Below are 26,194 nucleotides of genomic sequence, written 5' to 3'. Positions count from 1 at the left end.
GAAATCCAGTGGGGCAGTCATTAAACCTTAGAGTTCCAAAATGATCTCCTTTGATTTTTGTCTCACATCCAGGTCAAGCTGATGTAACAGGTAGGCTCCCACAACCTTGGACAACTCTACCCCTGTGCCTTTACAGGTACAGCCCCTTGCCTACCTGCTTTCACAGCTGGTGTTGAGTGTTTACAGCTTTTCCAAGTGCACAGTGCAAGGTCTCAGTGGATATCTTGGGGTCTGGGGGATGGTGGCCTCTTCTCACAGCTCCACTAGGTGATGCCCAGTAGGGACGCTGGGTGTGGGGTCTCCAATCCCACATTTCCCTTCTGCACTGCTCTACCAGAAGTTCTCCATGAGAGCTCCACCCATGAAGCACACCCCTGCCTGGACAGCCAGGTGTTTCCATAGATGCTTTGACATCTAGGCAGAGATTCCCAAACCTCAATTATTGACTTCTGTGTACCTGCAATCTCAGTACCATGCAGAAGCTGCTAAGGCTTGGGGCTGGTACCTACAGAATCCATGGCCCAAGCTGTACATTGGCCCCCTTTTAGCCACAGCTGGGTGTCACCAAGTCCCTAGGCTGCACATAGCAGAGGGGCCCTGGGTCTGGCCCATGAAATCATTGTTTTCTCCTAGATTTCCAGGCCTGTGATGGGAGGGGCTAATGACATGCCTTGGAGACCTTTACCACATTGTCTAGGTGATTAGCATTTGGCTCCTTGTTACTTATGCAAATTTCTGCAGCCAGGTTGAATTTCTTCCCAGAAAATAGGTTTTTCTTTTCTACTGCATCATCAGGCTGCACATTTTTCAAACTTTTATGTTCTGCTTTCTGTTGAATGCTTTGCCCCTTAGAAATTTCAAAGTTCTGCTAATCTCTAGGGCAGAGGCAAAATGCTGCCAGTCTCTCTGCTAAAGCATAGCAAGAGTGACTTTTACTCCAGTTCACAAGGAGTTCCTCTTCTCCATCTGAGACCACCTCAGCCTGGACTTCATTGTCCATATCACTATCAGCATTTTGGTCAAAACCATTCAATAATTTTCTAGAAATTTTGGAACGTTCTCACATCTTCCAGTCTTCTGAACCCTCCAAGTCTCTAGGAAGTTCCAAACTTTCCCACATTTTTCTGTCATCTTCTGACCCCTTCAAACTGTTCCAACCTCTGCCCATCACCCAGTTCCAAAGTCACTTCCAGATTTTCTGGTATGTTTAGTAGTAGTGCCCTGCTACCTCAGTACCAATTTACTGTACTACTTCATTCTCACACGCTATAAAGAACTGCCTGAGACTGGGTAATTTGTGAAGAAAAAAAGTTTAGTTGACTCACAGTTCCCTATTGCTTGCGAGGCCCCTGGAAACTTACAATCATGGTGGAAAGCAAAGGAGAAGCAGTCAGCTTCTTCACAGAATGGCAGAACAAAGCAAGTTTTAGCAAGGGAAATGCCGGACACATAAAACCATCAGGTCTTGTGAGAATTCACTTACTGTCATGAGAACAGCATGGGGGAAACCATCCCAATGATTCCATCACCTCCACCTGGTCCTGCCCTTGACAGGGGATTATTACAACTCAAGGTGAGATTTGGGTATAGACACAGAGCCAAATCACATTAGGCATCTAGGTTGATTCCTTTGCTATTGTGCATAATCCTATGATGAACATACAAGTGCATGCATCTTCTTGGTAGAACAATTTATATTCCTTTACATAACTACTCAGTAATGGGATTGCTGGGTTTTATGGTAATACTGTTTTAATCGTCTTATTTTGAAAAGTTTCTATTTATGTCTTTTGCCAGTTTTTAATAGAGTTGTTTTCTGCTCATTGATTTAAGTTCCTTATAATTCTGGATATTAGATTTTTGTCAGAGGCATAGTTTGTAAATATTTTCCCCGTTTTCCTATGCAAAAACTATTTAATTTAATTAGGTCCCATTTGAACATTTTGGTTTTTGTTGCAATTGCCTTTAGAGACTTCATCATAAAATCTTTTCCAAGGCCTATATCCAGAATACCCAGAATGATATTTTCTAAATTTTCTTCCAAGTTTTTATAGTTTTCAGAAATACATTCAAATCTTTAATCAATCTTCAATTAATTTTTGTATATGGCAATATTAAGGAGTCCAGTTTCAATTTTCTGCATACTAGTAGTCTTTTATCCACCACCGATTGAATAGAGTTATTTCTTCATTGCTTGTTATTGTTAACTATGTTGAAGATCAGCAGGTTGTAGGTACGTGTGCATCTTTATTTCTAGGATCCCTAACCTGTTCCATTGGTATTTGTGTCTGTTTCTGTACCAGTAGCATGCTGTTTTGGTTACTGCAGCCTTGTAATATAAAGTTGGAGATTGTGATGCCTCTGGCCTTGTTCTCCCGCATCTCTGTCTGAGTCTAGGAATTTTTATGGACCTAAGAGGAGAAGAAGTGCATGGTGATTGGTCCATGGGCAGCCATGCGTGGGCCTGAGAGAAAGCACCACAGGTTCCCACTCGGGTCTATAGGACCAACAGCCCAGCCCCCAGGTTTCAGGCCTGTTCCAGCTTGAAGGTGGGGTTTCATGAAGCCCACCCTTTTCTGTCCAGGAGCCTGTCTACCTCCTGCTACCCTTCATAGTGCTCAAGCTGTTACTGCCAAGGGGTGCCTGCAGGCCAGTGTCAAGCTACCCTCAGCAGCCCCTCAACTTCCCTCCTATGTCCTGGGTGCCCAAAGTCTGGAGGGGGCCGAGGTGATGGGGGCTGGTAAGAGCTGTTCCAAGTGCACACACATCCAAGTGGGCTGTGACAGCAAGCACCCAGTCTTGGTCACAACCTTGCTCCGAGATTGGAGTGTGTTCTGGGGGCAGGCAGAGGCCAGATAGTGGGAGCAGACACTTCTGAGCCTGTGGGAACAAGGCGGCAACCTTCCTTGGCCCCAAGAGTGCAGCAATGCCTCGGTCAGTAGCCACGCATGGGTGGCTGCAGCTGCTTCCAGGAAGGCAATGCTCTTGTCTGCTCCTGGCCCCCAAAAGCACAGGGAACCCTGGGTCCACAGCCATGACTTGGGCTATTGCAGCTGTGCCCAGGAGGATGGGGTTTCTGCCTGTTCCCAGCTCCGGCTGGCTTCCTGGGCACCCCAGGTCTTATATAATATCTCTTTGGAGTTACCTGGATTCCAGGATGGTAGGGTGCCACTCTGGGGCTCTGCCTTGGATGCCCCTCTATGCCCATCCCTCCTTGCCTAACCACGCTGCTCCCCTATCTGTGGGTGACTCAGCTAGTCTCCATGGTGGTGGCAGGGCAATACCAGGGCAGCAAGCTCTGCAGGAGCTTGGATTCTAGGAACTGCCAGTCTCCTCTCTGTGTGTCCCCACATGGGAGGTACAGCGGCCCCAGCCAATCTTGCATAAAGGAACCTGACAAGTTCAGGGACAGCCCCTCAAGTCCTGGCTCCACCTTTGGCCAGGGCTTGTGGGCTCACGAGACACAGCAGGGAGCATGACTGAGGCCACAGAAGAGGCTCTGGGCCTAGGAGTGGGTCCTGCCCAGCTGAGCAAAGAAGGGTAAGGGTGGCGCAGTCGGCTGCTGTAGGTTCACGGGGCACAGGGGTCCCACTGCTGTTCCTGCAGCCACTCTTGCTGCCACCACCCACGTCTCCCCACTGCAGCTGATGTGATGGCAACAGCTATTCTGGACTGCTATCGCTGCCACCACTAGGAGGTTGTATTTTTCCGAGAATTCATCCCTTTCCTTCTAGGTGTTCCAGTTTGCATGCATAAAGGTGTTTGTAGCAGTCTCTGAGGGTTCCTTGTATTTTTGTGGTGTTGGTGGTAAGATAACCTTTGTCATTCTTGCTTGTGTCATTCTTGCTTCTCTCTCTTTTTTTTAATAATCTATCTAGTGGTATATCTTGTTTATTCTTTCAAAAAAACAAACTTTTGTTTTTGTTGATTTTTTTGTATGGATTTTCACATCTCAATTTCATTCAGTTCTGTTCTGATTTTCGTTATTTCTTTTCTTCTGCTACTTTTGGTGTTGGTTTGCTCTCATTTTCCTAGTTCCTCTAGGTGCAATGTTAGGTTGTTAATGTGAGACCTTTCTAAATTCTTCATATAGGTAGTTAGCACTATAAACTTTCTTCTTGGTACAGCTTTAGCTGTGTCTCAAAAATTCTAATATGTTGTATCTTTGTATCTCTGTTTTCATTTGTTTCAAAGACTTTTTAAAAACCTTTCTGCCTTAATTTCATTATTTACCCTTTTCAAGGGTGGTCATTTAAATTCCATGTAATTGTATGATTTTGATAGATCTTTCTGGCATTAATTTATATTTCTATTGTGCTGTAGCCCAAGAGTGTGGCTGATATGATTTTGGTTTTGTATTTATTGAGAATTGCTTTATGGCTGAGTGAAGCATGTGGTCAATCATATAATATGTGCCATGTGAAGATGAGAAGAATGTATATTCTGCAGTTCGGTAGATGTCTGTTAGCCAAGTGTTGAGTTAAATTCTGAATATCTTGCCTTGATGATCTGTCTGACACTATCAGTGGGCTGCTAAACTCTTTCACTAATACTATATGGTTATGTAAGTATTTTTGTAGGTATGTAAGAGCTGTTTTATGAATCTAGGTGCTCTAAAGTTGGGTGCATATGTATTTAGAATAGTTACATCTTCTTGCTGACTAGAACCTGTTTTCATTTTATAATACTCTTCTTTGTCCTTTTTGATGGTTGGTTTAAAGCCTCGTTTTTCTGAAATAAGACTAGCAATTCCTGCTTTTTTTCTTCTTTGTTTGTTTAATATATATTTCTCCATAGTCTCTTTACTTTGAGACTATGGATGTTGCTGAATGTGAGATGAGTCTCTTGAAGTTTGAAGGTAGCAGAGTTGGGTCTTGCTTCCTTTTTTTTTTTTTGAGACAGAGTTTTGCTCCTGTTACCCAGGCTGGAGTGCAATGGCGTGACCTCGGCTCACCACAACCTCCGCCTCCTGGGTTCAGGCAATTCTCCTACCTCAGCCTCCTGAGTAGCTGGGATTACAGGCATGCGCCACCATGCCCAGCTAATTTTTTGTATTTTTAGTAGAGACGGGGTTTCACAATGGTGACCAGGATGGTCTTGATTTCTTGACCTCGTGATCCACCCGCCTTGGCCTCCCAAAGTGCTGGGATTACAGGCGTAAGCCACCGCGCCCGGCCGGGTCTTGCTTCTTTATCCAACTTGCCATTTTGTCCCTTTTAAGTTGCTCATTTAGCCCATTTATATTCCAAATCAAAATACATATGTCAATACATATGTGCTGTTAGATGGTTATTATGTAAACCTGATTATGTAATTGATTTGTACTACTAATGTTCTGTGTATTTTGGTATGTTTTTATGGTGGCTGGTTTGTCTTTTGTTTCCATGTTTAGTACTTCCTTAAGGACCTCTAGGAAGGCAAGTCTGGTGAGAATGGATTCCTTTAGTATTTCCTTTTCTAAAAAGGATTTTATTTGTTAATCACTTTTGAAGCAGTTTGACTGAATATGAAATTCTTGGTTGGAATTTCCTTTTTTCAGGAATACAGAACACAGGTCCCCAATCTCTTCTGACTTGTAAGATTTCTGCTGAATAGTTCACTGTTAGCCTGGTACAGTTCCCTATGTATATGACCTGCCCCTTTCCCTAGCTGTCTTTAAGATTTCTTATTCACATTGACCTTGGAGACCTTTCACTCTCTATTTTAAGAATCGTTGTGTTATAGAATATCTTTTTGGGGTTCTCTGAATTTCCTGAATTTGCGTGTTGACTTCTCTAGCAAGGTTGAAAAAGTTTTTATTGACAATACCCTCCAATATGTTTTTCAAGTTAATTGAACTCTCTTTTAGGAATTCCAGTGAGTCACTGGTTTGGTGTCTATAGAATCCTATATTTCTTGGAGGTTTTGTTCATTTTTTTAATTCTTTTTTTTGTCTATCTACATTGATTCAAAGCAACAGCCTTCCATCTCTGATACTCTTTGCTCAGCTTGGTCTGTTCTATTATTAATGTTTTCCATTGTATTATGAAATTTCTTTAGTGTGAATTTTTTTATTTCCAGAAGTTCAGTTTTGTTCTTTCTTATTGTGTCTATGCTGTCTTTCTACTCTTGGTCAGTTTTACTGTTTTCCTTGGATTGGGTTTCAACCTTCTTCTGTATTTCATTGAGTTTTCTTGACATCTAGATTCTGAGTTCTATGTCTGCATTTTAACAATTTCAGTCAGGTTAAGAACTATTGCTGGCGAGCTAGTTAAGTCATTTGCAGGCAAGAAGACACTCTGGTTTTTAAAGTTGCCAGAATTCTTGAGCTGTTTGTTTCTCATCTGTCTCAACTAATGTTTCTTTAATCTTTGAAGTTACTTTTTTTTTCCGATGGTGCTTTTTGCTTTTATGTTATTTATTGCCCTTAAGGTTTTGACTATAGTGTAAATTTGGGTTTATTAGATTGTTTTCCTTTTTGGATGCTTTTAGGGGACCAAGGCTTAATTCAGCACTCTAGGGAAAAGGGCTCTGTCTCTGGGGAACTAGAACAAGACCTGTGGCTTTGTTCCGTGGCCCCTTGTGGTCAAACATCTGCTCTGCTGGAGGTGCTGATGTGTTTCCAGTCTACTAGCAACAACATTCCAATCAAGGTTGCTGGTAAAAGAGCTTCAGTCGAGCAGTGGAGACAACATGGGAGAGTGTAATCCAACAGGGCAGCAGGGGGCCAGAGGCACATGTGTAGTGATGGGGCAACCATGAGTGTGCACTGGCTCACAGGTTAGCAGGGGTAGGCTTTAGGTTACTGTGCACTGACGGGAGAGGCTGAAGGTGGATCTGTACCAGTAGGGATCCATATGCAAAAATGAAAAACTGGAAGTTAGGAGCTGATAACTGAAGAACTATGACAGCCACTGCTGGCAAGAGCTTTGGCAGGGCAGCTGAGGCTGTGCACTAAGCGAGTATGGCTATGCAGGGACCCTAGTGGAAGCTAGCACAGAGAGGAGTGGTCCAGACTGGCCCAGACCCATGTGCAATACAGGCCTGATTTCTCCACATCTGTGAGCTAACAAAAGCTAAAGCCACCTAAAGAAATATGGAGCCTTGAGGGATGGGCAATTATGGCTATGCTCCACTGCAGCTATTCCTGCGCCAAACCCTCTGCTCCACACAGAGTAGAGTACTGTCTCTGCCAATTCTCTGGGAAGTTCTCCCTGCCAACTAAAATGTCTCTAGGTGTCACGGAGTCTCCTTCAGCTAGGATCCTAGAGGTCCATGGTAAGAGTGGGCTACTCCATGCCTGTTTCACTCACTCCTTTTCTATGAGCCGTGCAGGGCCTGGAATGAGTTACAGTGCTCAACAACCCTATGCAGGATTCCTAGATTCCTCCCCTTTTAGCTCTGGGGTCTGCATTCTCCCTCTATTCACTCTTAATGGCTTTTATCCAAAGATCTGTTTGGAGTTTGCCAGTCTACTTGATATTCTGGTCTTTTTTAGTGTGAGAAGCTCTTCCATAATTCATATGGTCAACCAACTTGGCTCTACCCTCTAACTACTTTAAATTTATATAATATACACACATGAATCAAAAGACAAAAATTGGCTGAGTGTATGAAAATGAAACTCAGCCATATGCTGTCCAAAAGACACAATTCAAACAAAATGACAATGATACATTGAGTATAAAAGAATAGAAAAAAATGTAATGCAAGCATTAATCAGTAAAAACTAGGAGTAGCTATATTAATACAAGACAAATAGACTTCAGTTCAAAAAAATTTCAAGGGACATTATATAATGATAATAGTACTAATCTGTTAAGAAGACAAAGCAATTCTGAATTCCAAACAGCAAACAGCAGAACTTCAAAACACATGAAATGAAAGCCAAAATAGCTGAAGTAGGAATAAACAAACAATAGTCATAGTTGGGCATGTTTACAATCCACTCTCAGGCAATTAATAGAATTGCTAGAAAGAAAACAAGAAAGGACGTAAAAGAACTGAATGACCTTATGCTCAAGAAGATGTAATAAAAATATAGAGAATACATTCACCTACAAAGAATAATACACAGCCTGCTCAAGTGCTCATGTAACATTTGCCAAGATAGAACAAGATGAACCATAAGAAATGTGAAAAAATTTCAATGACGTGGAGTATGGTCTTTGACTAAAATGGAATAAAACTAGAAATCAGTAGAAAAGGAAAACAAAAGTCCTCAAACACTTAGAAATTAAATTAAACCCTTCAAAATCTTGCAATAAATGAAATTTCAAATAAAATGAAAATATGCCTAGCACTGAGTGCAACTGAAAGGATGACATATCAAAATTTTGGGGCTGCAACTAAAGCTGTACTGAGGAAAGATATTTACAAAACTAAATGTTTATTTTAGAAAAGAGTAAAGAAACAAATCAATAATCTCAGTTCCTACTTAAAGATATTAGAAAAAGGAGAGTAAAATAAACCTGAAGCAAGTAGATGGAGAGAAACAATAGAGAAAAAAAGTGGTAATCTATGAAACCAAAAACAGATAAACAACAGAAATAAATAAAAAAACAAATAACTAGCTTTAAAAATCAATAAAAGTAATACAATTATGGCAAGACTGACAAAGACGAGAGAGAAGGCACAAATAAGCAGACCAGGAGCAAACTAAGGTATCAGAACAAAGCCCGCAGCCATTAAAATAATAATGAGTATAATATGAACAACTTTTAATTCATAAACTAAACAACTTTTAATTCATAAAGTCAACAACTTAAAAAATTTCTCACACATCATTAATTGTCAAAAGTCAGATAAGGAAAAACACATAATCTACATAGCACAATAGCTATTAAAGAAGCAGAATTTGAGACCGGCAGGATGGCTCATGCCTGTAATCTCAGCACTTTGGGAGGCCGAGGCGGGTGGATCACCTGAGGTCAGGAGTTTGAGACCAGCCTGGCCAACATGGTGAAACACAATCTCCACTAAAATACAAAAGATTAGCCAGGCATAGTGGTGCGTGCCTGTAGTCCCAGCCATGTGGGAGGCTGAGATACAAGAATCGCCTGAACCTGGGAGGTGAAAGTTGGAGTGAGCTGAAATCACACCACACCACTGCACTCCAGCCTGGGCAACAGAGTGAGACTCTGTCTAAAAAAAAAAAAAAAAAAGAAAAGAAAGAGAATTTGAAATATACAATTTCCCCAAAAGTAGATAAGCAGGAACAAACATTTTTCCAAAGAATTACCAAATCTTCAAATAAGAACTAACATCCTTAAGTTCAGTTTTTACAGAAGGCCTGAAGATCTAGGGAGAGTTGAGGGAATAAAAGTAGTAATATTTTGCTGAGGTTTGGATTCTATTGCTGCTCAAGTTTGGAACACTTGAGTATATAAATTCAGACTGAAACTTAATTTGCAATTGAAGTATTTCAATGTAGCTCAGTTTTCCTGGTCACAAATAAATGACACTTGAAAATTTATGTACAATGTCAATGGGTATAGATTGTTGCAAGTATTTGGTTTAAAAAAAAAAAATATATATATATATATATATATATATATTTAAAAATTAACTCTGTGAGTGGGTAAAGGGAGAGGGCCACAGTGGAAAACTGACTTGGAGTCTGGAGTATACCTTGCAGTTGTTCTCCCAGAAAGACTTAGGAAGAAGATCAGTCGGTAGATGTGTTTTCACAATCCGGGGTGATGGATTCTTCTCTAATTCTTCTACACCTGAGAAATTTTAGTTAAGTATATAGATATATTAGAGTTTACAGGGAGGCTACATTTCCTTATTTCCTTCTTTTGCCAACCAGTTTTTTTTTTTCTTGAGACAAAGTCTCGCTCTGTCACCAGGTTGGAGTGAAATGCCACAATCTCTGCTCACTGCAACCTCTGCCTCCTGGGTTCAAGTGATTATCCTGCCTTAGCCTCCTGAGTAGCTGGGACTACAGGCTTGTGCCACCATGCCCAGCTAATTTTTTTTTTTTTTAATTTTTAGTAGAGATGTGGTTTCACCATGTTGGCCAGGATGGTCTTTATCTCTTGACTTCGTGATCCACCCACCTTGACCTCCCAAAGTGCTGGGATTATAGGCGTGAGCCACAGCGCCTGGCCGCCAACCAATTTTTCAAGATATTTTTGAGCATTATACAATGCAGCTAAATTCTGAACCAATCACGGGGATTTCAGCACATTCCTTGAGGCAGTACTGTGTAGCATTCAAGGGTACGCATTCTGAGGTTAGCTCCCTGAGTTCAAATGCTAACTCTTTCACTTAAGCATTGTGAGCCACTTTGAAAGTTTTTCAGAATCCGTGTACTTCACTTTCCCTGTCTCCAAAATGGGAAACAATAATACTCCTTTTAATAATTTGGAGTTTTATTGTACCTGTGCATTGCTATAAATGACTTTTCAAATGTTTTCTGCATGCCAAAGTGATATCAAAAACTAGTAAGTCTAAAATTGGCTATTGTGTTTTAGCAGGTACTACAGCATAGATGATGTTAATTTTGTATATATTATCAGCTGTTGTATCTATATTTTCATTATATCCTATATGTGTCATATGTCTCTCCATATATGGATGCACAGTAAAAATGTGTAATCTTTAGAGGTTACCTTAACTTTCTAAAGTCACACAACAAATATGTGGTAGAACTTGGTTTCAGATTAAGGTCTTAAGAGAGATGATACATGAACTTCTCATGCATTCTTTTTTGTTTTACAATATTAATTATATGCAGTCTAAACTCTAGAATACCTGATAATCTTACATATTTTTGCCATCTCTGAATATAAAAGCAAACTCACACAAAATTGCAACTAACTTACTCATTGAAAACAATAGTTTGTTTTAAATATTTGTAATAATTCACTGCATATGCTAAGAAAGTCATTCAGTCTATTATAACATTTTTCTTTTAATGTTCTATATAACCTACTTTGGTTTAATAGTTTATTTACTTATTTGTTTGTTTACTCTGTGTTCCCATGTCCCTTCCCCAACCTCACTCCTAAACACACACTAAAATGGAGATTTCAAAAGGGCAGAAATGTAAACTTTTTTGTTCTTGAATAAATGTCCATAGAGAATAGTGAATACTGTTGGGGTCCGGCACATCTGCCGGGGGACTACCGACCTGCAGGAGTCCCCAAGACCACCAACGTAGATGTCTCATTCAACCTGAGGGAGAGAGTGTGCGGAAGTGAAAGAAAAGAGAAAAGTGGAGTCTGGAGGGCTGGCTTAGGCTATGTCTAAGCAGCAATTTTATTTGTGCAATCTGTTTCATTATATACTTTTCTGAAGTTAAAGTTGTTTATGCCAGATCAACATACTTAAGTTACAGTAAGCAAGTTACGCCCACTTAGTTATGCCCAGTAAGTAGGTTAAGCCCAGTAAGTCGGTTACACCCATCAAGTAAGTTACGCCCAGTAAGTACTTAACAATTGTAGGCAAGTTACAGTTATGCCCTGTAAGCTATGGTAAGTAAGTTACAGTTACGCCCTGTAAGCTATGGTAAGTAAGTTACAGTTACACCCAGTAAGTTATGGTAAGTAAGTTACCAAGTGTAAATACTTAAGTTAATATTTTACAATGAAGGTAACAAGGGTCCAAAATGAACACAATCAAGCAATAAACCATAAGAAGCTGAAAGTGGTCAAAATGCCTTGCAAGTCTTCATATCCATAAAGTAATGTCTGTTAATTATTTTGAATAACATATAGTTCCTCTCTCGGTTCCTGCTTTCCCTCAGCTCGACTCCCCCAACCAGGGATCTGTGTCTGGGCTCAAGCTCACCGTATGGTGAGGCCCATTTCCTAGGGGCCTCACACAGGAGCAGTCCCCACAGAATAGCACATAGTCAGTATGCAAAAGATCTATTTAATGTCTGTAGAGACAGGTTTGGCAGACAGGAAATTAAAAAATGTGAAAATCCCAGTTAAATTTGCATTACCAGATAAATAGCAGGTTGTTTTTAGCATAAATATTTCTTTCAACATTTGAAAAGTAGTTATACTTAATAAAATGGTTATTTATCTGAATTTCAAATTAATTAATTATCACATATTTTATTTGCAAACAATAATTACTGTAAGCAAAAATTACTATACAACTCCACCAGGGACTTTATTATGCTTCTACTGATCTAGCAGCTACAGTCCCTTTACCCAGCATATGTAAATGAGAAATTGTAATCTTCCACAACTTGTTATTACTTAATGCCCACAACATAATTTAGATCTGTTTCTCTTAAGAAGTTTTTCTCACATCTGTTGTTCCTTGTTCCTCATTCAGCTTCCCTGAAAGATTTCTCAATTTCCCCTGTTTTGCAATCATTTTGCCAAGAGTCTTTTAAATGAACTCTTTATATCCACAAGTATGAGTGTTAGGAATGTATAAAGATAACACAATTATTCACATTCAGGCTCTAGAGTAGATTTAAATGCTGAAGTTTACCCTTGTCTACCTGCTGGACTTCAACTATTCACTGTCAGGCAATGTGACACAGCCTCCCTCTATATCACCAATCCTGCCTTTCATTTGTTATCCCTGAATCCCACATCTTTGATTACTTTGCTTCTGTCATTTTTCATTTCATACTTTCTATGGCTCCGAAGTCTTACCTCAGTCTTAAACTCATTTGAGTTCCTTGCCCCCAGCATAATCCCTCAGGTCCAAGCTTTCCAAAGGTAGAGACATGTTTAAGAACATCAAACTCCCATCATAACCATTTGCTTTAGGAATCTTTGCAGTTTGCATTTTAAGTCCTTGACGTATGTAAGAGTAACAGGTTTGTGAGAGTAGCAGATTTGCTTTGAAACGCTAAGTAAAAAATGTTGAGTATTTATACTTGAATTTTAAGTTGAAATATTGCTAACTTTCTATTTTTCTTTTAAAAATTTTTTAGAGACGGAGTCTTTCCCTGTTGCTCAGATTGGAATACAGTGGTAGAATCACTGCTAAGTTTCTGTGTAGTTTTGGAACATTTAAAGTGATTAGGATTTGCTGTATTTATGAGCTTAATTTAATAGAGTAAAAGTACTTGGAAAGGTTTGTCTTGCTCAGATAAATGAAATACTCAAGGAAATGAAATACACTAATTATATAAATGCCACTTAAGTATTTAAAGGATCTTAATTAAATTTTACTTGGATTGAATATTAAACTCCTTTTGTTATAAAAGTAATATAATAATATTTGAAGTTGAACTTAATGGCTTAGGAAAGAACTGGGATTTTAGATTTGTAACTGAAAAATTGAATGTATTTTTTAAACAAAACAAAGCAAAAAAAGATTGGCATTTGCTCTCTGATTTCTGGCAATGACCTAGAAGGACGGACAACCCCAGTCGATCCCTCTCTGACTATGGAAGTAACTAGTTCAGTCAGCCTGCTGAGGGGCTCCTCCACTACAGAAGAGGATTTGGATATTTCTCTTTCTGTTGATATACAGGTCTATCACCATCCTACTATTTATTTTTATCTGATGATTCCAGCAACATTTGAGAGTCAAGCTTCACTTCTTGCATACCTCTCTCATTTACCTACAGAACACCATACTCTTTCATTTTCTCCTAGCTTTTTTTTTTTCAATTTCCTTTGCTAACTCCTCTTTCTCTACCAATCATCTTCATGTTGATGTTTTTCACAGCTCAGTCCTGCTCTTCTCATATTGCTCCACAGTCTTTCCCTGGGCAATCACATTGATTCCAATGTCCAATTATGCTGAGCATTGCCTAATAAATATCTTTTAACAAATACCATCATTTTAATTCATTAAATTTTTAACTGATTATAATATCCAATGGTATTTCAAAGTTAACATTTCACAACTGAATTATTAATAACCCTACACCCAAATGTGTTCCTCTTCATGTACTTTCCTTGCAAGCAAATGGTTCCACAGTCTGCTTGCTTGATGGAAATAAAATGGTAAGAGTCCTTCTTAATTTTTACATTTCCTTCATATTTCTGTAACAGTCCATGAACAAGTCAAAAATACATCTTCTCTAGCATCCTCAATTCCACCTCTGCAAAGCAACCTGTGGAGCCTTTGTATTTAAAACAACAAAAACTATAATTTTTCTTTGCCTAAAACCCTTCAATGTCTTCCTCAATGTTCTTAGGAAAAAATGAGAGAATATTTTAAGAATTACAAGTTCTACATCATCTATCCTAGGCTAATTTCCAATTGCTTCACATCCCAATTTTTCCTTCTTTCATGGATCTTTATAGTCCCTGGACGACATCAATATCTTTCTGGAATAAGTTTTACAGGACTGTATCCTAGAATATTCTTTCCCCAAGTGTGTACAACTCTTTAATCTCAATTTGGAGTAGATACCCCTTGTTAAATGAAGTTTAAACTGTAGCTGTCTTTTTATACATTTTAAGTTTGGCTTAAAGGTTTCTCTACATGTAGTGAACTGTAACCTAACTGGATGTGTAAACAGATTCTAACCTACTCTCTTGTTAATCACCAAGTATCAGTCAAAGGTGGCCAACTCTTCAAATTGTGTTCAAATAAGTCAAACACTAAGCTGTAACTAAGCCAGTTGTTTCTGTAGCTCACTTCTGTTTTCTGTATGTTACATTTCTTCTTCCCATAAACCATGTGGCTTTTCTGGAATCTCTGAGGCTATTTTGGCTAAAGAGGCTAACCAATTTTTGAATTGTCCTTTGCTCAATTAAACTCTTTAAATTTAATTTGTCTAAGTTTTTTTTTTTCCTTTATACCCATGTAAAGTAAACTTTTCTATTGTTTACTTCCATAGAAGCCTATTCTTTGGCTATGTAAGGCTAATAACATTGATATATTATTTACTTTTTAATATTACAATATTACTGTAAGCTCCATGTGATACCACATATAATTTCTAATTATTGTATATCTATACCATAGCACATGAATAATCTTTACAAGCAAGCCATAAATATTTTTGAAAGAAAAATTAATAATATTAGTGAATTCTATGTTTCGAGAAGAGTTGCTACTTCCTTATTTATTAATTATAACAATGTTCTAAATTAGGAACTAATCTGACAAATTCTACCCAACAAAATTTAGTAAGACATAAAGAATATTATTTATTTTATTAACCAATTTTTCATTTGTTTTCTACAGTAAGAGTCTTTCATCTTTGCATGTTTTGTATCTTTGCAGGTATCATACCTGAATATGCAACAGATGAAAATAAAGTTTTTTCATATTCCTCAGTTTTATATTGTTTATCAACTTCCATCTTATGTTACCAAATCTACTCCAGTTTCAGTCAAAGTCACACATACAATAATGCATATGATGTGTAAATAATATTACAAAATTATAATTCCAAGTGGTTTAAATTTACCTGATGTCCTTACTCCAGGGACTGACATTTCCAACATTGGAACTTTTTTGGTAATAACATCTCGCTTACATTTTTCAATATCTCCATCATTAAGAATCATGTCTACAATTTCACTAATCCAAGTATTACCTGTGGCAAAAGGCAACATTTAAAAAAATCATTACCCTAATTGCACAGCAGAGGGGGAAGTATCTATTGGAAACACTACCATCTTAACACACACTATTACAGACTTAATTTCCCTTTCTATGCCCCAAATGCCAATTTTAATATAGTAAAAGTAGATGGCTTCACTAAATGAATATTAAATTTACACAGAATGGTAATAATTTTATGGAGAAGCTGATTTCCAGGAAACAAAAATTGAAGTCAGACTTGAATTTGTCAGGCCACAGAACTCACCTGATTTAGGATAAGTGGCTATCACAATGTCATCTGGTCTACTACAAAACTGTTCAATCTTTTCCCAGTTGCTCACAAAAGCACAAGGCATGGGACAACCATGAACCAACTTCAGATCTTTTCGCAGAACATCTTCTGGTGAAAGCATTTTAATACCAGATTGTACAAACATATAATAAGTAGATTGACAGCCCTTCTGGAGAAATATAGAGGAGAAAGTCAGAATCTGAGTAACTAATGTTGCTTTGTTACAAAGTAAAATTGGCCCTCAACATTCTGGGTACATGGAGTTCTAAGTACAAAGGGCATATTGTGTGAGCATTAGGCTGCAGTAGATTGCAAGAGCTACAGCTGGTTCGGTGACAAGTAGGACAAAGGTCTCTAGCGGAAGCTTTGGAAACAAATGAAACTGCATATCTCACTTTGAATTAAAAAACATGTTTCACAGAAATATTCCAAAAACAATCTGAACAGTCTGGACTTAAGGTAAAATAAATCCACTGCTCATTATTAACACTTCAGCTATACCTCACTTTTCTATACAGAAAATCTGCTCTGTCATTCTGACCTTTGATCTTCAGTTTGTAATTCATCTGCTTTCTTTGCCTGCTTGTAATTTATTTCTTTATCACTCATTTGGAGCAAGTGAATTATAATGTTCCTAGGTGTGGTTATTTTCATTTGTGTGTGTGTGTGTGTGTGTGTGCAGCTGTTGAGAGCCTTCTTGGTGTGGGTACTCTGAATCCTCCTGTGGTGGATGAGGATATCACATGGCAAGGGGTTGGGCATGCTATTCAGGTCTCTTCTTCCTCTTTTTATAAAGCTACCAGACCCACTCCCATGATAACTCTCATGACTCAACCTGCCTCATCACTCAATCACCTCTTAAAGGCCCCATCTCTCAATACAACAACCTTGGGGATTAAATTCCAACCTAAGTTTTGGAGAGGAAAAATATTCAAACCGTAGTACCTTAATGAATACCCTACGTGAGCAAGGGAAGTAAACTTCAGTTTCGTCCTATCATTGGCTAAAATTCTGGACCGAACTAAATCATTCCATTCTTTATTGAAAGTTACTTCAATTCAATTTTACAAGAAAAAAATTTGTATAATCTTTAATTAATAAGTATTTTAATCACAGTACTAATAATACTAACATACACACTCTCTTTCTTGCTCTGTTTCTCAGTCTTTGTCATATATGTATGTGTTTAAAGGCAGTCAGACAGGCGGAATTCCTCTTTACTTCTAGGGGAGTCACTCTTTTGGTTTTATTCAGGCCCTCAACTGATTGCATGAAGCCCATTCACCTAAGGGAAGGCAATCTGCTTTACTCAGTCTACCAATTCAAATTTTAATCTCATCTAAACACACACACACACACACACACACACACACACACACACAGAGAGAGAGAGAGAGAGAGAGAGAGAGTAATGTTTGATCAAATATCTGGGTTCCCTGTAGCCCCATCAATTGGACACGTAAAATTAGTATCTCAAAAAGCTATCTATTATTTATTTTTTTACACTTCATTTCCACTGAACTTTGTAAGTAAAATCATAGCTTTGCTTTTAATAATTTTTTTATTTTACAACACTTTTATTTTATTTTACAATTTATAGATTCCTTCATAATTGATTGTTCCATTTATTTCTGAAGATCTATTGATTTGATAACATAGAACATGTATGCTATTATATAGAGATGATTTGAACTAATTGCAGTATAAATGGCATGATATCTTAGCTGAAATTGCATCGCTTCTAGTAAAATAACTTTAAACTTTAAAGATTGCCAATTAGAGGTTCTTAATTGATTAAGTATATTTTCTGGAAATATTTTATAAGTAATTTGTGATTCTAAAATTTTTCAGAGGAGTTTAAAAAGGTAATTTATTAAGCTCTCAATAGTCACTTTCTTAATGAGACCCACAAACAAAATTTACTAATTTCATAGCTAGCCACAACTTAAAGTAGTTTACCTAATATTAATTGGTATAGAAAGAGATATGCTTTTGACTAGGAAAACATGGTAATATAACAGCCTTGTATTTCAAAGTCAACTCCTTCATCATCACTACCTCTATCTACACACACACACACAGAGGAATCTAGGAGGGAGAAATTTGGGTAGATATTTTTTCATTTTATATTGTAAGACATTTATTACATACCATATTTTACATGCTATCATTCATGTAATGATACTTTTTACACAAAAATGCTGTGTCATTTTGTTTTTCCAGTAAAAGTCATTATTCAACAATATGTTTGTCTAGAAACATATAGCATCTTATGCTACAAATAGAGTGAAAATGAAGAAAAATAACTTGAGTTTTGCATTTTCCTTCTGCTTATCAAGTGATGAAGTTGTAGGCCTCAGAAATCTGGAACAGAAGATAGTAATGGAGAAGTAGTCTCAGAATAAATTAGACACCAGTTTAGAGCATGCAAGACCCTGAGACAAGGATGCCGGCTGAGTGATTGGAGCGTTTTAGAAAAACTATATTAAATATTTATCTTCTATATGCTTCTTCATTATCCTCCATTACCAGCAAAATGTCAGGTAGTCTTTGCAATCCTTTGTTAGCAAAGAAGCTGAGTCTGATAGAAAATATTTTCCAGCATGAAATACTATGGAACATGTTGGCAGCTCAAGAAAGGAAAAATTAATATGGATGGTCAAGAAGTCAGCAGAAGCAGGAAGCTGAAAGAAGAGAAAGTAAATCTGGAAGTAGTGTACTTGGGATGAAGTTGGCATTGAATAAATTGATTGAAGGAATGGATGAACAATGAGACTTTCGCTTCTCATCGAGAATCTTCTAGTATGTTGAGAATAGTGCACATTTCCAGTTTGGATATAAAGGAATGAGTGTCGACAGAATTCAACATAGTACATTCAAATATTAAACTTGATTTTCATATAGGAAATGAAATAGCTCTTTCTGAAACATTTTATTTTGTTAATTTCTCAACAAATTGTTTCTTTCCAATTTATCTAAAGGAAATATCAATTGCATACCTCATTTCAACAATTGTATATTATGAATTAATTGAAAAAAATAAATGAGTCTATATTCATTAGCTCCAGGACGTAATGTTTAGTGGCAGGATAACTTTACTTACCAACTCATACAATGTCTGCATACTACGCAAAAGTAAATGGGCCGGGTGCGGTGGCTCACGCCTGTAATCCCAGCACTTTGGGAGGCCGAGGGGGGTGGATCACGAGGTCAAGAGATGGAGACCATCCTGGTCAACATGATAAAACCCCGTCTCTACTAAAAATACAAAAGAATTAGCTGGGCATGGTGGCGCATGCCTGTAATCCCAGCTACTCAGGAGGCTGATGCAGAAGAATTGCCTGAACCCAGGAGGCGGATGTTGTGGTGAGCCGAGATAACGCCATTGCACTCCAGCCTGGGTAAACAAGAGCGAAACCCCGTCTCAAAAAAAAAAAAAAAAAAAAAAGTGAATGAATATTGGAGAAGCAGATGCCCTTTTCATGCTATCTGTTAAAATTGTATAGATAAATTGATTCCCTTTATAGCAGGTGGTTTATATTATATTATATTATACATTTACAGCATAGTTTCTGGCTCCATTTCAAGTCTTAGTTCATCCTTTGCCTTTTCTTCATTTTTTTACTTTAATTTAAATTTATAAATATTCAATTTATTTATTCATATAAAATTTAATTGTATTAATTGAATTAAGTTGATTACTTAAATAATTTAATTTAATAATTGATAATTAATGATCAATTTATTTATCTTACTTTAATTTGTACTATTCTTTTGTATGTATAAAATTGATTCACAATTTCTATTTAAATGATAGTCAAATGGGACCTACTCAAACTCCACAGCTTCTCCATGGCAAAAGAAACAGTCACTAGAGTGAATCGGCAACCAACAGAATGGGAAAAATTTTTGCAGTTTACCCATCTGACAAAGGGCTGATATCCAGAATTTACAAAGAACTCAAACAGATTTACAAGAACAAAACAAGCCCATTCAAAATAGGCAAAAAATATGAACAGACACTTTGCAAAAGAAGATATACATGAGGCCAACAAACATGTGAAAAAATGCTCATCATCACTGGTCATTAGAGAAATGCAAATCAAAACTACATTGAGATACCATCTCATGCCAGTTAGAATGGCGATCATTAAAAAATCTGGAGACAACAGATGCTGGAGAGGATGTGGAGAAATAGGAACACTTTTACACTGCTGGTGGGAGTGTAAATTAGTTCAACCATTGTGGAAGACTGTGTGGTGATTCCTCAAGGACCTAGAAATAGAAATTCCATTTGACCCAGCAATCCTATTACTGGGTATATATCCAAAGGACTATAAATCATTCTACTATAAGGACACATGCACACGAATGTTCATTGCAGCACTGTTTACAATAGCAAAGACCTGGAACCAACTCAAATGCCCATCGATGATAGACTGGACAGGAAAAATGTGGCACATATACACCATGGAGTATTATGCAGCAATAAAAAAGGATGAGTTCATGTCCTTTGTGGGGACATGGATGACATTCTCAGCAAACTGACACAAGAACAGAAAATGAAATACCGCGTGTTCTCACTCATGGGTGGGTGTTGAACAATGAGAACACATGAACACAGGGAGGGGAGCACTACATACTGGGGTCTGTTGGGGGGAACAGGGGAGGGACAGTGGGGGGTGGGAGTTGGGGAGAGATAGCATGGGGAGAAATGCCAGATATAGGTAAAGGGGAGGAAGGCAGCAAATCACACTGCCACGTGTGTACCTATGCAGCTGTCTTGCATGCTCTTCACATGTACCCCAAATCCTACAATGCAATTAAAAAAAAGATTTAAAAAAATTATAGTCCACGTACAAGTTCCATGTGCTATTGGTCTTATCTGATAGCTTGTTAAAAATGTACAATCTCAGCCTTCAACCCAGAACCAGAACCTACAGTTTAGTAAGATCCTCAACTAATTTGTTGGCTCTTAAAACTTGAGAAAATGACATTAAATCACCTTTAATTATCTAATAATCCAGGGTGTATGTAAATGACTTATCAAAATGAATTCAGTGTCTTTTAAAACAAATTGTATCAATCTTGTTTCATGTATATGATCTCTAATCATTACCTACCCTGAAAAGATAAGTCTTACATTTTTTGGATAAGATTAGGAAACAAATCTTTATAGTGTCTGCTCAAAGAAACACAGAAAATGAGTGGCAACCCAGGAGTGCACTTTAGTTTGCCCAGCTCTGCTCATGTGGTAAATTATAGTCTACATGGGATCTTAAGACTGCCTATTTAAGATGAGTCATAGACTGAAAATTGAAATGTCTAAAATTGGCTTTAAGGAATATTAATGGAACAAAAGAGAAAAATAAAAAAGAATGCCTGTTTTAGAAGAAATTGAGTCATTTAACATTAAGTCTGTATTTTTCTTTCAATTAGAAATAATAATTTCTTCCATTTGTCATATTCTGACAAAGTTTAGCTTTATCTGGTACACATCAAATCCAGCTACTTAGATAAATATAGTCAATGACATATTTTATATTTTGGAATGCACCTTAAGGGTGTGTGTACATATGCATATGTGTGCATGCAAGCACGTGAGTGGGACTGGATGAAAGATGCGAGCAGATAAATGAAACTTGAAAAGGATTTCTTTTTCCTTAAGTGGCTTACAGTTTGATGAGACCTCCATTCCTGCCATGCTTCAAAGAGTTAGAAAAATAAAATTGAACATTGAGAGCTTGAGAGATTTTAGACAGCATAAACAAAAACAGAGTTTCCTGTAAGAAAATTGGAATTAAGCAAAAGACTTTCTAATTATAAAATATGTTCAAAACAGAAATTGTTCTAAGGCACACAATAGTCTGTGGGGGTAGGACAAAACTTCAAGGAAAGGAATTGAAAAGCAAATTTTACCTCAAAATTTAATCCCTTTGTTCAGTTTTCACTTTCAGCCACTGAAGCTGCTGCAGAGTAACCCTGGGAAGCAGTGGTGGTTCTGGCAGGGGATGGTGAGCCCAGGAAGGCTCACTCCCGTCACCCAAAAAATAAACAAGTTCAAAGTTTGATCTGAAGGTAGCAATCATTGACTACTTTACAGGCAGCTAAGATACAAAAAGTTTAAACTACCCACACCCACAATCACACACGCATACACATAGGAGGCAAGCTCCACTGTTTCAACAGCTAACAAAGCCAGAAAGCCAGGAAATGGATCAGGGTGGTGGCCTTGAGTCAGCACAGGCACAGATTGTCTAGATTTTAAGCACTCTGCCATCTTCAAAGGGTCTGAGAAATGCAGAGGGAAAGAACATGAAGGGTTAGTGGATCAAAATTGTTGCTTCTCTATATCTTATAAGAATGTTTTCTAATAATTTTGGCCATAACAAAAATAAAAACTGTGTGTGTGTGTGTGTGTGTGTGTGTGTGTCAGTGTATGTTTCCATCTGGAAGAAACATGAGTTTCCAACATCATTAAAGATCAAACATATTAAAGGTGAAACAATTAATTACTTTGGCAGTAGAAACAAAAACACTCTAATCATTTCCACAACTCTTGGCTTTTTCTTCTTTTGGTATGCAAAATGGCATAAACAAGAAACAAGTGGAAATCAATCCATTTGTTAAGAGCACTCGTCTCAAACTTCTACACAACTACAACAGCCAAGCTCCTATCCCTGTAGCTATAGCTATGTAGGCCTGGGAAAGTCAGGATGACCAGAGGAAAACTGGCACATTCCTTTAGACTCTGAATTTAACTTAAACAGTTGTTAAAGAAATGTAAAGCATAGTTTCTTCTTAAAAGATAATGCCAACAGATTCCTAATCTTTGTCAGCCAGGATTGTTTTATTTTGGTTTTGTAAAGAAGGTGGAAGTGTATTAAAGAGAGAATCCAGAGAAAAGGGGTTTATTTTTTTTGTTGCCCTTACGGGAAAGCATAATGACGCCAGTGAATTAGGCACAGGCACATGGAGAACATTGAGACTGTCATAGGTCAATCTATGTCTCTTTGATTGAGAACCTGAAAAGTTTGACTTTTCTGAGATGCCCTACCTTAGAAAGTTACCTTTCTAGGCTAACTTGTTTATTTTCTAAATATGATTTTGTGATTTTATGAACTAAGACTTTTTTTTTCTCCTTTTGATGACACATAAAGCCATTGGCTCCCACAGACCATGTTTTCTTCCTACCAACCTTCATGCAGTCAACTGACACATTTCAAAGACAGAGAGTCTGTACAGCTTAACCTTTGGCAGTAGTTAACTATTAAAAACAAAAGTTGAACAGATTATATTTTCAACTGAGTATGCAATTCTGCTATTGAAAGTTGCTATGTAAGTTTAAAACCAATTAAATACGCAAGATAATAAAAGACATTCAGACAGCCTGAAATCTGACAAATATTGGAAACCTGTGGAATTGTGCCTCAGGCTTCTTAAAGAAAATTATCAGTGAAAAAGGTGATTATTCTAACCCAGCCACAACTTGTGAAGCTAGGAAAACAGCAGCAGGCACACCGGAGGCAGTGGGAGAGACCTAGTGAGCAAGAGGGAGGGTTGAAGCACAAGTCTTGGGCTTTAAATCCCAAACACAATCACTAACCAGCTTTGTGAGTGGGACATGACATATAGCCTCTCTGTGCCTCCATTGCCCCACTGGGAATAATACCATCTTCTTTATACAGTTTTTTGAGTTTTCTTCTTTTTTTGAGTGTGGGAAAATACATATAACATAAAATGTACCATTACAGTTCAGTAGTGTTAAGTATATTCACATTGCAGTGCAATCAATCTCCAGAATTTTTCATCTTGCAAAACTGAAAATCTCTGCCCATTAAAGGACCACTTATCCTCCCTCTGGTCCTTGGCAACCACCATTGTACTTCTGTTTCTATAAATTTGATTACTCAAAATACCTCATAAATTTGTAATCAGACAGTTTTTGTCTTTTTGTAACTGGTTTATTTCAAGTAACATAATGTTCTTAAGGTACATTCATGCAGCGTGTGTAAGAAATATTTTTCTTTTTTAAGGCTAAATATTTGATTTTATAGACACCATAATTTTTTTATAAAGTAACCAAAATGAAGTGGGTGCTTGGATGGTTATTTTGAATGCTGCTGTGAAGAGGAGCATGAAAATTTTTTTATGAGATCTTGCTTTCAGTTCTGTTGGGTGTATGTCCAGAAGTTAAATTAATTAGGTTTTTAACTTTTTAAAAGAAACCACCCTAGTGTTTTACTTAGTGTTTCTATCATTTTACTTTCCCACCAACAATGCATAACAGTTCCTGTTTATCTACATATTTGTTTGGATTATTAAATGAGTTTATACAAATATTGTGCTTAGAACATATCCTATTCATCACATTCTTTGAAATAAATTGTTATTATAATAAAAATGTTTGTTTGAAATATAGTGTTTATTGTTACAGAGATACAAATGAGCTGAAATCTTAGCATCTGTCCTGAGAGAAAACCCTATATATGATTATTCTAGCAGTAGCATATGAAATAAAATCTACAAAGCTTAAAGGAAAAATTAACAGAATTTTTTAAAAAGTATATTTAATTTTTATGGGTACATAGATTATATATAAATATTTATAGAGTATCTATGTGGTTTTAATACATGCATACAATGTGTAATAATCTTTTGCAATCCAGAAGAGAGAATCAAGTTTAGAATCAAGTTAAGTAAAAGCAAATTCTAAATTTAAAGAAAAGCAAATTCTAACAAAAAACGTTTTGTTTAAAATACTTAACTATTACTTGGAGTCAACTTTAAAATAATCTTGGAAGATGGGTTGATACATCATAGAGTCATAGGGAAGAAAACGGTGAGGCTTCATGTTCAGATATGGACCATGCTGTCCCAGCAGCAAAGGAAGATGTGTCCTTATGCAAGGATACTAGTAATTAGCTTAACTGCATTTCTCAAATATATAGAGCAAAAATAAAGCCCTAATGAGTAAATTTCTCATACAATTAGGCTTCTGTTATTGTTAACTTATTTGTTTTCATTTAAAATGTAAAAATTATATCCGTGTGTGTGTTATAAAAAGGAATCTAAATCCTCGTTGTTATTGTTTTTAATGAGAATAACATTAAACATTCATTGTACTATCCTGATATTAGCTTAGTAAGGTTTCTTTATTTGTATGGAATTGTCAGGTTTATTCATGAAGAAAAATAAACTTCCATCTCAAGAGAAAAAATAAAATAATTTCTCTTTAGAAAATAAACTTCCATCTAAAGAAAATAAACTTCCATCTAAAGAGATGGAAAGTTTAGAAAATAAACTTCCATCTAAAGAGAAAAAATAAAATAATTTCTCTTTAGAAAGTATGCATATTAAGCTTTCATTTATTAAAAAAAGATAAAATTTCAATCAACTGCTGCAATGCAAGCCTAGATGATTTTATTTATATAAGAAAATAACTTCAGAACAAATTAAGAGATTTGGAAGAAGAAAGTTGACTGCAGAAATTATAAGAAGCTCAAAATTAGATTTACAGTGTCACTTAAACAATGTTATTATCAACAAAGTTCCCATCCTGAAAAAAATTATACATATATATAAAAAACTTAACAAACTTATTTATGTATAACCTTTCAGCAACATCAGGAAACTGAATCCAAAAGGCCTCCATCTGGTAGCTACGCATAGTCTTTGGCAAAATTTTGAAAATTGTGAACATTTATATTCAGGGCTGCTTATGACAAACCAGTGAAAACAATATTTGAATTTTTAATACATATATTCATAAAGGCTGGGGTTCTCAAGATATTTTGGTGACAACAAAAGGAAGTGAAATTGACTGGGAGTTTAATCTGATGTTTGTTATTCTTCAATTCATGCCAAATTCCTAAAATAGACATAAGGAAAATGCATGTCCTTAATTGACTGAAACTGTTTAAAGACGTATTTCCTTTATAATTCTCATGTTAAAGCTGGTATTTTTATTTTAAAGTAAATATATACTATAATACAGAGGGAAATGTATAGATTTAAAGAAAAGATATAATATTTCAAAAAATATTATTCTTGAACAGGTCATTTGAGCTATGCCCCTTAACTTTTCTTCTTTCCTTTCCTTGTGCCTACAGTCACATTTACTTTCATCTCTAATTAGAGTATCTTCAATATTAACTTTAAACAGGGTTGACATTAAGTCTGGAGTTGCAAAAACACATACTGACCAATAGAGTGACCCATCAGTTATCCAAACCAAGATACTTTGGGGAATATAGGAGAGGCTAGGAATAATTATGTGGTGGCAGAAGATGTAAACTGGGCCTCAGACAATCTGGGAAGACGAGTTACCCATACATTCATGGAACAGTCATGAAAAAGTTTGAGGTTAAGAAAGCAACAGCTCAAGCAAACCGATAAACTGATATATGGTCTCTGTTTTGGGAGAATAACATGGTG

The 26,194-nt window shown here is 36.9% G+C and overlaps 1 protein-coding gene across 3 annotated transcripts in view; it reads right to left on the bottom strand.

The window, feature by feature from the left end:
• The window catches only part of SULT1B1 (sulfotransferase family 1B member 1), a 38,032-nt gene extending 16,185 nt beyond the window's left edge, over positions 1-21,847 (bottom strand). Inside the window, exons 1-5 of one of the 3 annotated variants that reach the window (XM_035293614.3) lie at positions 21,677-21,847; positions 17,909-18,121; positions 15,731-15,926; positions 15,329-15,457; positions 9,610-9,707 (exon numbers count right to left, since the gene is read on the bottom strand). In XM_035293614.3, the coding sequence (XP_035149505.3) occupies positions 9,610-9,707; positions 15,329-15,457; positions 15,731-15,926; positions 17,909-17,911 (426 nt within the window). In that variant the 5' untranslated portion in view covers positions 17,912-18,121; positions 21,677-21,847. The remainder of the gene's footprint in view (positions 1-9,609; positions 9,708-15,328; positions 15,458-15,730; positions 15,927-17,908; positions 18,122-21,676) is intronic. The other 2 variants (XM_035293615.3, XM_002745768.6) reach the window with 2 other exon arrangements.
• Between the last annotated feature and the right edge of the window lie 4,347 nt (positions 21,848-26,194).

The sequence above is a fragment of the Callithrix jacchus genome, chromosome 3 (assembly GCF_049354715.1).
Source record: "Callithrix jacchus isolate 240 chromosome 3, calJac240_pri, whole genome shotgun sequence".
NCBI classification, from domain to species: Eukaryota; Metazoa; Chordata; class Mammalia; order Primates; family Cebidae; genus Callithrix; species Callithrix jacchus.
This window is presented reverse-complemented; position numbering and strand designations above follow the sequence as displayed.